The sequence below is a fragment of the Protopterus annectens genome, chromosome 8.part0 (assembly GCF_019279795.1).
Source record: "Protopterus annectens isolate FY-2018-M chromosome 8.part0, PAN1.0, whole genome shotgun sequence".
NCBI lineage: Eukaryota > Metazoa > Chordata > Ceratodontiformes > Protopteridae > Protopterus > Protopterus annectens.
Genome location: NC_056741.1, coordinates 1798072746 through 1798090864, shown reverse-complemented (window position 1 = coordinate 1798090864; position 18119 = coordinate 1798072746). Strand labels below are relative to the sequence as shown.

The following is an 18119-nucleotide window of genomic DNA, read 5'->3' as shown; positions in this document are numbered from 1 at the left end:
ATGTACCTGGTAGGTCAGTGCTGTGCTCCATAAAGTCTTGGCTTGTCTGCATAGGGGGTAGGAATGTGTGCCCCCTTGCTTGTTTATGTACCACGTAACTGTGGTATTGTCCGTCTTTATTAGTAGTTGTCTTGGATGTATTAGGTCCTTGAAGGCTGTCAGGGCATTTTGTACAGCTAGCATCTCCTTTTGATTGATGTGTAGATGCATTTGTTCCCTGGGCCACATGCCCTAAATACATTTTCCTGCCATATGTGCTCCCCAGGCATAATCCGATGCATCCGTTGTTATTGTCTGCCTGGCTGCAGGTAAGGTGAAAGGCTGTCCCTTGTTGTGGTGACAGGCCTGGGACCACCATCGAAACTCCTGTTGTAGGCAGGGGGTTAAGGTTATGATTGTCTCTAGGCTTTGACAATGCTGAGTCCAAACACTTTTTAGATACCATTGTAGTTTCCTCATATGCAGCTTTGCATATGGAATTAGTAGTGTGCAGGATGCCATGAAGCCCAGGGCCTGCAGAATTTTTCTTGCAGAGAGCTTGGTCTGTTTTGCCATCATTTGAAAGTAATGAGTCAGTTGCCTTTGTTTGTCTGGCGTGAGATAAGCCATCTGGGCAGATGTATTTAAGCTTGCACCCAGGAATATTATCTCTTGAGAGGGCACTAGTTTTGATTTAATTAGTAACTTTTTTACAAATGCCAGGTGCTTTAGAAGAATGTCCTTGCTCTCTGCTTGAATAAGGCAGTCGTCCAAGTAGGGATATATTTGAATTCCTTTTTGTCTGCAAAATGCAATTACTGGAGCCAGGCATTTTGTGAAGACCTGGGCACAATAGATAAGCCAAAGGGCAGTGCAGATAATTGGTAATGCATTGAGCCTGCTATAAATCTGAGGTATCTTCTGCACAATTGTCTGACTGGGATGTGCAGGTATGCCTCCTTGAGATCCAAAGTAACTAGCCAAGCCTCCTTGCCCAGCATGAGCAGGAGTTATTGTAGTGCTAACATTTTGAATTTTGGTACATCCAGGAATGTATATAAAATTGACAGTTCGAGTATTGGCCTCCAGCCTTATCTTTTCTGGGTACTAAGAAAAGTCTTGAGTAAAATCCTTGCCCCTGTTCTTCTTGTGGAACTTTTTGAATAGCTCCCATTTCCATAAGAGCAGCAATCTGTTTTTATGCCTCTGCCCATTGGTTTTGTGGCAGGTTTGGCATACCTTTTAGTTTTGGAAGCATGTGGAAGTGGAACCTGTACCCCTGCAAAACTATATTCAGCACCCATTGGTCTTGGGCGATCATGTGCCAATTGTTTGAGGAAAAGTGCTAGCTTTCCCCCTAGGGGTGCTATCACCTGGTAAGAGCTTGGCATTTGCAGCGGGAAATCATTGTGTTTGTTTGCTATAGGGTTGTGATTTGTCTTCTCCTCCTTTGGGAAATGAAGTACCCCATTGCTTAGGTCTGTAGGAGCCTTGGGGCTGAGATCTGCCTCTTGGGCATCTGTATCTGCCTCTGTGGCCTATCTGACACTGGAAAGGACCAATTTTTTGAAGGCCAGTTTCTGCTAAATCTAGGTGGTTGAACCTGTAAGAAATCTTTCACCGTTTGCATTGACTTTGCTTTATCCTCCATTTTCTTTAACACCTCTTCTGCCTTAACACCAAACAAAGTATCATGCTGTAGTGGTGCATCCAATAACTTTACCTTAACATGGTCAGGTAAACTTTGTTCTTTCAACCAAGCATGTCTTCGAATAACTGAGCCTGTAACTGCGGCTCTACAAGAAGTCTCTAATGAATCAAAACCACATTGCAGAGTATGCTTTCCCACTTGTTCAACTGCATGCAATAATTCCTGCATTTCTTTACTGTCTGGACCTTCTGTATTTGTAACCATTTTCTGCTTTAACAAATACATGAGATACTGTTGATATTTAAGCATGTGAAACTGACAGTTTAAAGCTCTTACAGCTAAAGTAGCAGAAGTGTAAACTTTTTTCCCCCATCTGTCCAGAGCTCTGGAATCCCTATCTGAGGGGACAGGATTTTTGGCAGTGAAAGCTTTAACCCCTTCAGGACCCTGAGAAATTGTTTCTGGGTCTGCAGCGGGGTTTTTGTAAAGGAATTTATGAGAGTCAGGGACCCTGTAGTACCTGTCTGGCTTTACTGGTGCAGGGGGTAAATAATCTGGAGACAGACTGGATTCAGTAGAGACGTCATCTACAATATCAAGCACAGGGGGGATAGCTAGGGGCCTGTGCTGAGGCAGTAAAAGGAAATCTCTGAGCCTTTTCTTGGATTCTGAGTAATCCTGGCTCTCCCAGTGGAAATGCTCCCTCATGGTGTGCAGGGTTTCCCCAAAAGAATAATCCTCAGGTGGGGGGGCTGAAGGAATGGACTCTTCAGCATCAGAGTCCTCATGAGGAGGGAGAGAATAGCCCTGATCAGAAGAAGAATCAGAGGAAATGGAAACTTGATCTGAGGAATCATAATCAGTGTCTTGCCTAGGCCTTTTGCCAGGAGGGGGATGGGAGCCCCTGATTAAAGTAATATGGTCCTCGGCCATTTTTAGCATCTGTTTCTTTGGCATAGATGACTGCTCTGGAGAATGCTGCACTTGTTTCCTTGACTTTGACTTTGTCTTTGTTGCTGTAGTAGTCTTAATGGTAAGTTGTGAAGGTCTGAAGATGCCTTCAGAAGCCGGTGCCTGCTCAGCGGCTCTGGACCCATCTGAGGGCATAGTTTCCGTAGGCCCAATACCTTGAGTTTCCACAGGCCTCGGGGTCTCCACATGGCTGTCGGTTACGGCCTGTGGCTCTGAGGTAGTGGGTGTCAGGGGCTGCGAAAGCGCCTCACTGAGAACCGGTGACTGGCCTAGAAGAGGTTTCGTCGTCGGTTTTGGACCTCGGATGCCTGTCTCTTTCTTTGTCTTTGAGTTTTTTTATAAATAGCAGTCGTCAGCTGATCCGACGGCATTATATAGTTAAATCTTCGTCCAAAGTAATATAAAGCAAATTCAAACCGACGTTGAATCTAGCACAAAACCGACAACTAGTAACGTTGTGATCAGGGCCTAGGCAAGGAATGCAGTAAGAGTGAAAGTCATTATGAGGTATTTGCTTCCCACAAGAAATACAATTATTAACTTTTACTGACATCGGTCTGGAGCAAGAAAACTTTTCCCCAACGAGGTACTTAGCTTTATTGAAGATTTCGGTTCTGAAATTCAATTTTTGAAAATCTCAGGAGTTGGCCGACAGGCACTTGCGAACTGTTTTTGCTTCGGGCACCGCGCGGCAAGAAAGACTGAAGAAAATGGCATCGGTTGCAACTTTTATACCCCTGGCACACTGACTTCAGGGAAGAAGCGACAGCGACCGACGCCGGACCAAGACTTTGGAACTCGGGCCGACTGCAGGTCGCCTGCCGGCGGATAACCCAAGTGTAATGACTGCAACAGTGAAACACGATGAACATCTGGCAAAGGAACCAAAGTATTGGGAGCAAATATCTACAGAGGGAAAGATGATAGAATGGGAAGATGCCAAGAATTTTTTTGGACTGCATGTTAGAGCTTGCCTTCCCAATCAAGGTTGGACATCAGAATACTGGCAAAGAGAAATAAATGGGGGGTCCTAAATGAAAGACCAGCACTGGTAGAGTTTTTAGTAGAATCTAGAATAGAAGCTGCTATTTAAAAATGAATAATTAGTTGAGAATATAAAATATTGCATGATAACTATAAGAATCAATCAGAGAAGGTTAGAAAGGATTGGGATGAGAAACTGGATAAGCGACTCACAAAGAAACAATGAGAGGATATATGTATGTCTCCCAAGTATGCAACAAAATCTAGAAGATTTAGGATTTTTGCTTGGAAATGTTTGCATAGGTAATTTTGTACCTCAAGTAGACTTGAGAGAATTTTTCCTCAGGTAGACAGAAAATGTTGGAGGTGTGACAGGAAAGAAAGAGGCAATTAGGAGCATATTTTCTGGGAGTGCAGTGAGTTGGCAGACTTTAAGGATTCTCTGCAGGATGTACTGCCAGAGATGCTGGGTGGGCAGATTGGTGTGATGAGGAAGATGATTTTTCTGAGCTATGATACAGAATCGAAATTGCCTAGACATGGTAAGGCCTTACTATGTCTAATTATGGTGGCTGCCAAAAAAGCAATTACTAGAAAATGGAATCAAAATCTAAACCAACTATACTAGAAGTGGTGAATATAGTAACAGAGATAAATCAACTGGAATTGAGATCTTTAGAAAAGGGTAGGAGCAAACTTCCTGGGAAAAACTGGGAATTGTGGGAACAATACATACAGTAGAGGAATGAGGTTTAAAAGAAGGCACGACTTAAATGAGCTGTGTAATGTGTGATTAAAAATGATTGGGTGGACTATAAGTGCTGTATAATGTTTGCAACTGGTAGTGTGTCAGTATGGTATGTGATGTAAAGTGCTTGCAACTAGGATTGTGTTGTTGTGGTTTGTTTTCATTTATATAAATGTATGACTGAGTATGTCATAAGTGATAGTTTAATAAAGATGTTTCTTGTTTAAAAAAAGGGCAGGAATTAAATAATTTATGCACTGTTGCTGAGGTTATATGATATATAGCAATATATGTGAGAGGTATGATGTGAAGTATAATGTTTGTAAAAGTGAACTTGTTAATACAGTTTGATTACTTTTATATACACGTAAATTTGTCTATGTCACAAGTGATAATTCAATAAAGGTGTTTAAAAAATGAGCAAAAAGTACAAAGGATTCACAAAAAAAAAAAAAAAAAAAAAAAAAGAAGGAATTGCTACATTTCAGATTTTTTTTTTATGTGTTTCATCCTCCAATGCCTGAAGACCATCAGCTGCCCCTTTCTTAGGGAGGCATCATCCAGACATCTATTGGGTGCTTTTTCTTGCTTAGTCTTAAATCCCATAACCCCTAGTGGCTGTTGTGCTATGAAAACAGGAAACAGAAATGGCATACAACTGAGAAACTCATGTATGCTTCTCACAGATGTACTGTTATTGGCAATAGCACTATAACATTTCTTGGAAATGTCAATCACACACCTGGTGCTAGTACCCGAGAATCTGTAATTCACCTGTCAGATAAAGCATATTTTATTTCATTTTTTTCTCAGCTTCCACTGACTTCATGTTTCCTCAGGCGCTCCTGGTTGCTTCATCTTCTGTGACTCCTCAACAGATCTGTTTCAGTACCAGATTGACACTGCACCAGGAGAAATGTGAGACAGCTCAGTTTGTCATACTTTTGCCTTAGCTTAGGGAATTTTATTGACTTAACCACTTAGCTTGCACTCTCAGAACATGCCTGTGAGACAGGATGCTTAGTATTGAAGGTGGCCCTTGCCTTTGCAGTGACATCACCTCTGTTTGACCCCCTCCATAGGTGATCCTGTTGTGCCAGCTCCTGGTCTCCACAAAGGACTCAAGCCTTCCCCATGATCCCAAGCATGCAACCGTCACCATCCCCTCAAAAGAAGATGAAGCAGAGGAAACTTCTTCACTCCTCCCTTTCCTCCAGCTGATTTCTAGAGCATCTGAGACACTACCTGAGCCTCAGTTACCTGGGTCATAGTCAGAACTTCATCTTTGTCAGCTTTGTGGCTTCATTCAGCTTACAGTTTATTCAGAAGTAGTGCTAACAAAATCACTTATTTAAAAAAAATACTAAGCAACCACTGCAACTAAGAAATCTAAATTCTTTATTAATGCAGAAAAAGGACTAATAACAGAGAAGAGCAAGCTAATTTAATAACAAAAAAAGCATTTTAGAATAACAGCTAACCTGAGAAATTATAGCAAAATCTTGTTCCAGTCTCTCAAATTTAAGTATGGAGCCAAATAAAATTAATTTAAATAATGCATGTCATCCCAGCTTATTGCTTGCACATTTTACGTTTCTCATAGCTTTTTCCAAAATGTGCACTTTCTTTTCTTTCAGATGTATAGTATTTCTTAACAAATTATAGCACTGATCTGGTGGGTGTGACAGCTGATAAAGTGGAGTGTGATAGGACTGAACCACTGAATAGTATCACAGGTAACAAATAAAATGTATAAAGAGAATTCTTGTGGACTGAATATTTTCAGCGTGGTTTCCCTACCCCTGTGACATCTGATAAGTAGTGATATGTAAGGGTTTGTTTAGATAAATCAAGCCAGTATTTTCCATACCCTCTCTAAACTCAGTCCAGTCCAGTGTGTAGTGGCCTCAAGAAAGCTCTAAAGCATAACGTGGAGGAGGTAGAGGAGCCCACCCCTCCACATTAGACTGGTCCATGGCATCAATGATATTTTTCTTTCTTACTCCACAACAAGATATGCTCACTGTACTCCACTTCAAGTGTCCCTTGGTCTACTTTGTTCCTTCTATAGGTGAGAAACATGCATCTCCAGATTGAGTGAGAGCCCTAATGTCTTATCCATTCCTATCTGGGGGAGTCTTATTAGCCCAGTTTGTTCACCTGGAAAGTGAAAGTGGAAGGAATGGGTCAGATATTGGGCCTGATGAGGTCCCCACCCCATCTCAACAAACCCTTCTGCAGCACGCAGTGTGTGGACTCGTAATGGCTATTTGGTAAAGGAGGACACGGGTTACCCCACATATACCTCCCCAAATCAGCAGCTCTAACACCACTTCCAGCAGCATGAACCTACCCAGCCTCTTCCACTAGCAACTGTCCACCACTTGTAGAAGTCGATAATGTGGCAGGCCTAACCACTCCCCTCCCACCAGGACGGGCAAGCTGGCATTGGCTGCCTAGGCCCATCCTCTCTGCTTAGCCCCTCCAGCACCCATGCTGCTAGTCAACACAGGTTGCTTGAGTCATAGCCATGATTTCAGCTTTCCACAATATGGGGCCAAGAAATTAGGTGTCCATTTTTAAATATGCGGCAAACTACAGGAACCCTGCCCTCAGACATTAACCTCTCCTTAATATCCGTTAGATGGCAATCTTCAGACATGGCATACAATGGTGGAATGACACCTACAGATCAAACCTGCACGCGCGCACGCGTGTGTGTGTGTGTGTGTGTGTGTGTGTGTGTGTGTGTGTGTGTGTGTGTGTGTGTGAGAGTGTGTATGTCCAGTCACCCACCAAACAAAGTCCTAAATCATACTGTGTACATGACTCAACATGGATGTTCAACTATCCCTGGGGTATCTAGATTTGCTATCCCAAAATTATCCAGATTTGCTCTATAGGTCAGCATTTTAGCTTCTGGTAATATTTCCATGCCATCATCAGTTCAGAGACTGGTTGCTGTATAAATGACCCTTTACTGCTTTAAGCTTGTCTGTCCATGGCTACATTTGCCACAGGTTACTGGAAATGAAAAATGCTGCAGAAGGAACACACTGTTGCTAATTGCATACACACACACACACACACACACACACAAATACATATTTTCATTGTCACAACTGTAGTCACTCTGTGGTATAGGATCCATGCACTGCTGACATTTTGGGCCACAGTTAAGTCTTAGTTGACTGCCCACATAAATGAAGTATAGTAACTAAAAGGCATCTGTCCGAAGCCCTTCTTTATTCTTACCTCCTCATCATTTGTCTGATATTTCTTGTCATCAGAGTAGGAGTAGCCAACCCCCACTGGGGACTCCAAGTATAACACGTTGGCCACAGTGTTCCAGCTGAAGGGATTCTCAGACAGAGTTGCACCATCATCATTCACCTTAACAGAAAAGAATAATAAATTACTTTAATAAGGATATCAGCATCAGTTCCTCATATGTCAACTCAACACTACTTTTATCTCCATGCCCACTCCTAACCACTGTACAAACTGACTGAGAGAAAAACACAAAAATGTGAATTATATGACCAAATAAATATATACAGAATAGCAAGGCTATATAAAATACCCTAAATTTCCTCAGAAGAAACAAAAGGTATTAATTCTGGAAAAAAATCAGTCAAACCAAAATTACTAAAAATAAACATTAAATGACAAAAGCAAAAACAAAAGGCCAAATTCTTTGTCAAAATGATCAAAAGTAGCAAGTCTGATATCAGTCACTCAATTCAGCTTGAAAACTTGCACTAGTCTGGAAAAATGAAACCACAGTAAACATACATATGACACACACACACACACACACACACACACACACACACACACACACACACGCACACACACACGCACACGCATATAAATGAACTGCTACCAAACCACACCACATTTTACAAATTTGGGTTGATTCCCATAACTTACAGTTTTGTAATATTTATCTGTAAATGAAAGCCTTCCTTATTCCAGACAACAGGCCAGTGCCTAGTAGACCTTACAAAATTAACAATGCCTTAATAAATAAATTAGTTAGGTCTGATCAAGCTTGTGGAGCTAAACTTTTAAAATGTGGGATGAGGATAAGCAGATTTTGACTTGGTTCTCATGCATACAGGGCCTTAAGAGTTAAATGGTGAGACACAGTACGAGTCATTGTTGTCAGTGCAAAGGATGGTCACCAGTTACCACTGCAATTCATATCCCTCAATCTGCTTTTTTCTTTCTTCCAAATGCAACACAACTATGGCATGGATGAGCTAGGTAGGCAGCTTACAACAGGAGGGAACAGAGGCCACAGTCTGCCATAATTATGGTCAAAATAACAATATTTCACAAACTGTTTACAATACAAGACTGTCATTAACACTGGAGCATAAAACTGCATTTTCTTGTGCTCAGAGCAACAGAGTCCCTTCAGAAATCAATGATGTTTTAGAACTGATCAAACTTTGTACATGCAACTGTAGCTGTTATCATTTTCCCATGAAGGCCTTCATGAAGTAATCACACTGAAGAAGAGTATCTTACATCTAGATATTAGGAGGATATGTATTTTTCCATTATTCGGTGATACATTGGCTAATTAGAGAAAAGGTTCCTCTCTGTCCCAGGAACTCCTACGACCTTCGTAGACAGAAATGGCTCAAATTCTAGCCCCAAACTGAACTGCAGGCTACCTTCAATTCCACATACCCCCCTAAATTTACCCATCTTAGGGCCCTTTGCAAATATATGGACTTATGATTTTATAATTCATTCCAAATACTTCCAGCACAAAGGGAGAAAGAAAGCAATGTGTTCAGCCATTCATGGGTAAGAAAAGAGACATAATCCAAACACAGTGGTGAATGGGGGTTGAAGAGATAAATGACATCAGAGACAACAACAGCAAATTGCTATCATAAACCAATATTTTGTGACCTACCATATTATATTCCTTATTCCAGAAGAAAGTAGCCAGTAGCCAAGAGTGTTTCTCTGTTGATGAGATCAGTTCCATTACTTTAGATGAGGTTAATGTGGCATTTAAACAGTCCTGAGGTGGCAAGGCTACCATCATGAAAGAGATGTGGCCAGAAATACTGAAACTACTGGATAATTTTGGGGACACTTGTTAATGTGTTAATGTGTTAAAGAGACATTGAGGAGCTCTCTGATTATGTAGCCCAGGCAGGTATGACCCTGACCTTGAGCAGTATCCTACCTTCACCAAGAATGATGCCACAATACAGAGATAAGATGATCAGCTTTAACAATTGGCTTAAACTCTGGCGTCATTCAAAGGGGATCCAATGTCTGTCTGCCTGGGATGACATGCTGGACAAGCCACGCTGCTTCGCAAGGGACGGCTTGCACCTGTCACCCCTGGGATTCCGGATATTGGCAAAGGCTCTTGCCACCCCCATAGTGCCTTTTTTAGGCAAGGCTCAAATTCTAAACCTACCACCCTAGAACACAAAAAAGGAAAAAACTAAGGGTAATGCTGCTCAATGCCAGAAGTCTAAATCTCAAAATGCACGCACTCGAGGCCCTTCTCAGTATGGAGAACATCGATGTCTGTGCAGTGACAGAAACCTGGTTCAAGGCTCCTGAGAGCACCCCAGCACTATCAGGTTTTACCTCTTATCATGCGTTCGCTCCGCCCCAAAATCCGGACAATACCAAGAAAGGAGGGGGGATATCCATATTCATCAAAGACACCCACACCTCAAGACTGGTGGCAACGCACGATGCATCGGAGACCATCCAGGTGCAATTAACCATAGGCAAGACTGCTCTGCAAATTGTAGCATGTTACAGGCCACCCTCACAAACTCAGGAACCTCACATGGCCTTCCTGAAAACACTAGAGGGGATAAATGTATCACCAAACACCATCATACTAGGTGAATTCAATTACCCTAATATAGACTGGGAACACTACTCAAGCCCAAACACCCTAGCCCAAAAGTTCCTGGAATTCATAAACTCAAATGCCATGGAACAACTAGTCACCATCCCCACAAGAGGAGAAAACATACTTGATCTCATCATCACGAACATGGGAGCACAATGTTCAACACCGAAGTATACCCCTCACTGGTGAGATCAGATCACAACTAATCTCGCTGGAGGTCCTCATCCCACCCCCACCTGAAATAAAAAGACCACAGTAAAGAACTTCTCGAAGCCGACTTCACACTTCTAAAGACTAGTGTGGTCTCCTTTAAGGCCCCGAGCCGACGGAAAACAGTACTCAAGCCGCTGAATCACTTACAAATGCCTTCTACCAGCACCTGCAGGACTGCATGGATAAGGCAATCCCAAGCAAAACAAAGACTCTTTGTACCAAAGGCAAGCGTCCACTCTGGTGGACCCTAGCCATAAACAAACTCTACAACAAAAGGAGGAAGCTACTACAAGATAGAGCAAAATCCTTAAAAGGTAAGACACCCTTGATCACTATAAGTAAAAACTAAGAGCTCTCATAAAATCATCCAAAGCAAATTTTGAGAGAAAAATAGCTAAAGACTCAAAAGACAATCATAAGGCCTTCTTTAGCTATAGTTAGAAACCTGGGAGGAAACTCCCAGATATGCTCAGAACTAGTTCAAAATGATGTGAAGATTACTGATCCTACAGACATTGCCAACATACTGGCTGACAGGTTCAGTGCAAACTTCTCCCCTCCCCCAAAAGGAGAGATATCTATACCAAGCGATTGCAGCCCCCAAACATCTCCAACGCCCAAGTGAGAACTGCTCTCTCCAAAGCAAAAACACAGCATCCATGGGACCTGATGGTGTCCCCGGCTGTGTGCTCCACAAACTCAACGAGGAATTAAACCCACAGCTAGGACAGCTGTTTAATCATAGTCTTACCTCTGGATACGCACTCCAGGCGCACTGCAACTGTGGTCCCACTTCACAAAGGCGGTGCCTCCACCGACCCTGGAAATTACTGGCCCATTAGCTTGACAAGCCTTATCTGCAAAGCCATGGAGAGGATCATAATGGACCTCATAAATAAAGACATAGGGAATTTGCAGACTTTGGATCCATCCCAGTTTGGCTTTGTCAAAGGCAGATCATGCCTTCTAAACTTGGTTGACTTTTTCAAACAGTCACCAAAGCCATTGATGAGGGAAAGGCAGTCCATACAGCCTACCTCGATCTGGCGAAGGCCTTTGATACAATACCCCACTCGGGTATCATTGAAAAACTCATCAGCTTAAATGTTAACCCATACATCACAAGATGGGTTGCAAACTGGCTGAGTGACAGAACCCACAGGGTCAGAGTTGCTGGCGCCATGTCAGACTCAAAGCCTGTCACAAGTGGTGTACCACAGGGCTCAGTCCGGGGCCCACTCTTGTTTGGCATCTACTTTTCCAAGTACAAGCAAACACAGGAGGGTTATGGCTGACAAAGTTTGCAGATGACTTCAAACTGGGCCATAGTAGAAAACACATCTGACACAGATATCCTTCAGAAGGGTCTCACAGAAACGGATAACTGGTGCCAGAGCCATGGCCTAAAGTTAAATGCCAAAAATGCATAGTCATACCCTTCGGGAAAAACAAGGTTACCCCTAGCTACCAAATAGGTGGCAATCCACTGAGTACAGAAGAAGTTATCAGGGACCTGGGGACCCAGGTTGATAGTAGTCTGTCATTCGACACCCATGTAGCTAAAGTAGTTAGGAAGACCTTCTACATTGCCCACCTTATCATGAAGGGATTCTCATCTAGATCAAGGGAGGTCATAGTCTCCCTATACTCATCACTCATCAGACCAATGATTGAGTACAATGCCCCATTCGGAATGTATCTGACCCGACACTTGCAGCAGCTGGAGAGGCCACAAAAGTTCCTCACCAAAAGGATAAAGGGTCTCAAACATCTGTCCTATGCTGCCCGACTGAAAGAACTCCAGCTCTATTCAGTCGCTACGCTTGCTCAGAGGTGACCTTTGCCTAACATACAAGGCCATGTCAAACCCAGATTTGATGAATATGCTTCACCTCAAAAATCTAGATCCGTCAGAGCCACAAGGGCGGGAGACTTAAACCTCGACACGGCTATTAATAGGACGTGCTGGAGGGATAGATTCATCACCCAAAGACTCCCTATGCTGTGGAATAAAATCCCGGTATATGTGAGGCAGAGCACCTCGCTGGCCTTGTTCAAGAGAAATCTTGACCAATGGATGGGAGATCGCAGATATACCCCAGGGATTACCTCAGTGTCACTGCTCAACAGAGGCACAGCAAAATAATGGGTATAGTTCCCCATACTAAAGGGGTGGCGTAAGCCACAAAACTATGGGCTAGGCTTGTAAATGCCCTCGGGCAGATAGCCTAGTATGAACCTATGAACCTATGAACCTATGTGCCGTTTCAGTGTTCAGTGAAAGTTGGGGACAGTATCCCTGGACTGGCAAAGTAAGGTAGCAGGAGCTATCATTGAAAAAAAGAAGGACGGGATAATTTCCACTTACAGAAGAACTGTAGTTATAAGACTCCCTGACAAAGAGTATGAGAAACTGCGGGGAAGGAGACTTCATCCAACTAATAATCCTGTTCCTCAGGAAGAGTACTGCAGATACTTTCTTGCTGTGGAACAGCTGATCAACTGTCTGCCCTTCCATGGGTACTGAAAAAGTCATGGGATTTTGTCAGTCTTTTATTTTGTGAACTCTGCAAGGTACTTGAGCTGCTGCTGTGTGCTGTCCATTCCTATTATTCATAGAGTAAAAGCTGTGCTTGCATTCTGTGTTAAGCTGCAAATGTTCAAGGTGGGAGTAGGACTCCAGCAGTTCTGTGTCTTGCCATCCTTACTGTTTCTAATTTTTATGGAAAGGATATCAAAGCACATACAAGGTGTGGGAAGATTCCAATATAGAGACATGAGGCTGCATCCTTGTTGTTTGCAAAAAATGTTGCTATTTTAGCCACATTTGACTATGGTCTCTGGCATGCTCTGGAGTGGTTCAATCCTAATGTAAGGCAGATGGAATGAAATGCAACACCTACAAAGCTGAATTTGTGGTCCTCTCCTGGAAAAGACTAGATTTCTCTCTGCAGCTGCTGCAGCTGGAGAAATTTAAGCATTTTGGGTTCTTGTTCATGACTGAGAGTAGAGAGGATAGGAAGCTTAACCGGCAGATATATGAAGTAGCAATAGTATTTGCAGGCATTGTACTGGACTGTGGATGTGAGGCAAGAGCAAAGTCATAGGATAAAGTTCTCTGGTCAGTCTATGTCCCCATCCTCACCCGTGATCCCAAGCTTTGGCTAGTGACCAAAAAGGATGAGATAATAGATATTAGCAGTAGAAAATAAATTTCTTCAAAAAGGAATTGTTTTCACTCTCAATGATACACTGAGGAGCACTGACACAATCTAGAAAGACCTCAAAATATAACATCTCCTCTAGGATGAGAGAAATCAATTGAGGCATTGCATTATCAGCTATTAAGGATTTCCTCTGCTTTCCTCCTGTAGGAAATGTATAAGGCATGGCCAACTGAAAGCACTCTGGGGAAATTATATCACTCAGCTTGCTGGAGAACAACTGGGAGCTCCACAGGATGAGCTGGGGCTGTTGCTTGGACACAGGAAAATCTGATATGCCCTTTTTAGCTTGCTGTCAGTGGAACCCTCATCATGACAAGTGGTTTAGAAAATAATTGGTTGGATGAACTGGTGACAAGATGTTTTCCTGAATTAGGAGACCTCAGAGCAGTGCCATATCAGGTGTCTTTCTCTCCCTTACTTTCTTCTTCCAGGATTAATAATTTACCAATTTGTTACATTCTCATTTTTTCCTGTTGTTCCCATGAGCAGCAAGGATTTCATGGCCCATTTTTGTACATAAAAATATTTTTTTTTGTTTAGGCAGTTCTGAGCTGTGTGACCATAGTGAACCAATATCTAAACTACAAGTGTTAACAGCCCACAGTAAAATGCCTTGTGTCCCAAACCATTAGCAGCACCTCAGCTGCCCTGCATAAGAAGATAGTCCTGCTTCTACCCTGCAAAGGGGTAAAACTAAGTAAGTGCTGCATCTTTTTCTCCACACTGTACCACTTCATTTTTTTAAACACCTTTATTAAATTATCACTTAAGACATAGGCAAACATACATTAACAGAAAAGAAAAAACATTTTAATATTTTTTTCATTTAAATACAATAAATATCACATATATTTTCTTTGCTAGTATCATCAATCCAACATTACAAAAAATTGCTGAATTCCTGCCTTCCCTTAACCCTCACTCTTCCTCCTGAACATTTGTATGCATGTGTCGTTTCCACAATTATAAATTACTTCTATGTAATTTGCTCCTTCTCTTTTCTAAAGATTATTCTTCCATTTCTTTTATCTCTTATAATATTTGATACCTCAAACACAGTTGGTGTAGACTTTGATTTCCATTTTCTAGCAATTGCATTTTTGGCAGCTAACAAAATTAAACGTAATAAGGTCTTAGTATGATTAGGCAATTCAGATCCTGTATGCCAGCTCGAAAGAATACTTTCCTTACTTATAGCCACATGCTCACTGAATATTTCTGACAGAGTACTCTGTAGGGAATTTTTTAAATCAGCCAACTCATTACACTTGCAAAATATATGTTTCTAGTTACCTCTTTCTTTTCCATTACACCTCCAACATTTGCTATCTACCTGAGGAAAAGTTCGTTGAAGTCTGCTAAGGGTATAAAAAAAGCAAAGAAGCTAAACTTTTGGACTTGGTTGCATACTTAGGAGCTATACATTTGTCTTCTCATTGTTTTTTTTTTTGTAATTTGTTTTTCCAGTCTCTCTTCCCAATCTTTTCTAACCTCCTCTGATTGATTCACATAGTTATCAAATAATATTTTATATGGCCCTAATAATTATCTCTTTTTTAACTTCAACTTCTCTTCTAGAGTCAACTAAAAACTCTATCAATGCAGGTCTTTCACTTAAAATTCCCCTATCCCTTTATCTTTGCCTGTACTCTGAGATCAAGCCCTGGTATAGAAGGCTGTTTCTAGCTTGCAATCCAAATGTCTTTTTGGCATTATCCCACTCTGTTACCTTTCCTGATTGAGTTATTTGCTCCCAATGTCTTGATTCCTTTGCCAGGCTTCTCTGGTAAATTCTAGACCCTCTTGCCTATATTCTGTACCCCTACTTGAAGTCATCTCTAATGCAAAATATCCTTTCTCATGTTGGCTTAGTTCTTAGAATAAGTAAAGTAGTAGCCAAACTGTAACAAAAAACAAAAAACAAAGCTCCGTTCGGACAAACAGGAAAAGTCTTTAATTAACAATGCATAAAATCCAACCACATTAAGCGCTTTCGTCTGCACAAAGCAGACTTCTTCAGAATAATAAATCAACAGTGCCTCTGATTTTTATACAATTCTTAACCTCAGCAATTATTCAATAATTAATAAATTGATTAAAATAATCAAATTAAAACGTTTTTTTATGCAAGATGGGTTCACAAACATGGTTAACCCCTTAATGTTTGGTGCATTCTTAAAACTACCAAATAAAGTGCAGCTATACTAAAAAATATTTACATTTATATTTGTTTTTATATATTGTGTACATTTGAATGCATAATTTTGAATGTGTGTTGAAAATACTCTAATTAATTCATATTATAGTGTGTATTTTGATATATTTTTTGAAAAATGTGAGTAATTTGGCAAAGTCTAGAAAAATAAACTGCATCTCAAATCAAGGTGCCAGAAAATTTTAGTTATTATAATTGTGGGACAACCTTAAAATAAAGTAAAATAATGTAGTTGATTTCAAGACAGTGTACACCGATAAAATGATAAATTTTAAAACCTTATATATTGATATAAACCAAGATAATATAAACTACAATGAATACGTTAAAAAATTACATATTAAAAAATTATTAATTAAATATTGTATACTGAATATTTAATAAATGTACAAATATTCTTAAAATATTCTAAAAATTATTTCCTTTGGTCCAATAGGTCATTGTGTTGTTGAGTATTAATAGGGTTAAACCGAAGCAGCTTTGTCAATTAATATGGCTTTTATGTTGATATATTCGTTGAGACCCGGAAAATAATTGGATTTGAGTCTCAACTGCCACTTTATCTCCCTTTGTAATAGGATGTTCTTGATGTCACCTCCCCTAGTGTCTGTTCTTATCAAATCTAAAATTGCAAACTTAAAATCTGTAAAACCTTCACAAAATAGAGAATGTTTATAGAGGGCACTAGTCTCCTTTTTCACCTTAATATCGTTCATGTGTTCGTAAATTCTCTCTCTAAGTGCCCTCTCGGTTTTACCCACATAGAAGGAGGGACATTTAGTACATGTAGCTAAATAGACCAACATCCTACTATGACAATTACCTTTACAGAATGAAACCTTGCTGTTTAGACCATTTTTAAGAATTATATCTTCCACCTGATTAATGTGTGTACATTGTCTGCAACTACCACACCTTGTTGTTCCTTTCTTTTTGTTCTTATCGAATAATGATTTACCTCTTTCAAACAGTCTTTTAAAATTCATACCCGTCTTGTATGTCAGTAAGGGTTTATTTCCAACTATCTCATGAACTTCCTTGTTGGTCTTCAGAATAGACCAATTATTTTCCAAAATTTTGGTAAAATAATCTGAAAACTCATTGTACTCAACAATGCATGCACCAGAAAAATCTTTGGTGCCATCCTTCTTGTTGTTATTGTATGTCAATTTTTGACCTAGCAGGGGTTTATACTTGGTGCCCCACCCTAAATACACTTCTTCCAAAATTTCACCTACTAACTGTTTGGGATATCCTCTTTCTAAAAATTTTTCCATTAAAAATACAAACTCAAACAGTAAATCTTTATATTCTGAAGTCATCCTTGCAATTCTAACAGCCTGACCCTTAATTATACTCTTCTTTTGATGAAAAGGATGCAGGCTGTTGAAGTGAAGATAACTGTTACACCAAGTATTTTTTCGGAAAATATTGGACTTAAAGCCTTTTACCTTTTTACTGAGAGTGATGTCCAAATAATTTATACTATTATTTTGTACTTCACAAGTAAAGGACAAAAAGTTGGTGGTTTCGTTTATATATTTCATGAATTTCTCCAATTCACCCTCTTGATCTTCTTCCCAAACAAGGAAAATATTGTCCAAAAACCTAAGGTAAATTTTGATATTTTTCATGAAATTACTGGAAAAAATGTATTTCTCCTCCCATCCAAGGAGAACAAGATTAGCATAAATGGGGGCGCATGCTGCCCCCATAGCCACCCCCATCACTTGTTTGTAATATTCTCCTTGGAACGAAATGAAATTGTTGTCCAGAACAACTTCAGTTAATTCTAATATCAGTAATTTAATATCTGATGGGGCCTCAAGATGTTTGTGGACACTGTTCTCAAAATAGTCAAACCCCATATCTCTGGGAATACATGTAAAAAGGTCCTTAACATCTATAGTAACCAACTTACAAGTTTCCGACCACAACTGGTCATTTATTTTACCCAGGAAATCCCAGGAAACCTGGACCAAATGTTTTTGCTTCTTGACAGTTTCCTTTAAGGTTTGATCAATAAAAACTGCCAGTGGGTGGGTTTTAGAATTCTTCGCTGAAACTATGGGGCGAAAAGGAGGTTCCAAGATATTTTTGTGTATCTTGGGTATTCCAAAAAATTGGGGTATACATGGATACTTTTGTTTCAAAAAATTATAACTCTCAATTTCTATTCTGTTTTCTATGAGGTACTCTTCCAACAGGAAGTCTATCCTTTTATA

The 18119-nt window shown here is 40.5% G+C and overlaps 1 protein-coding gene across 1 annotated transcript in view; it reads right to left on the bottom strand.

Moving 5' to 3' along the window:
• The window catches only part of LOC122809647 (lysosomal protective protein-like), a 475524-nt gene that overhangs the window by 381887 nt on the left and 75518 nt on the right, over positions 1–18119 (bottom strand). The window contains exon 3 of the mRNA XM_044081292.1: positions 7590–7727. Within this exon, the coding sequence (XP_043937227.1) occupies positions 7590–7727 (138 nt within the window). The remainder of the gene's footprint in view (positions 1–7589; positions 7728–18119) is intronic.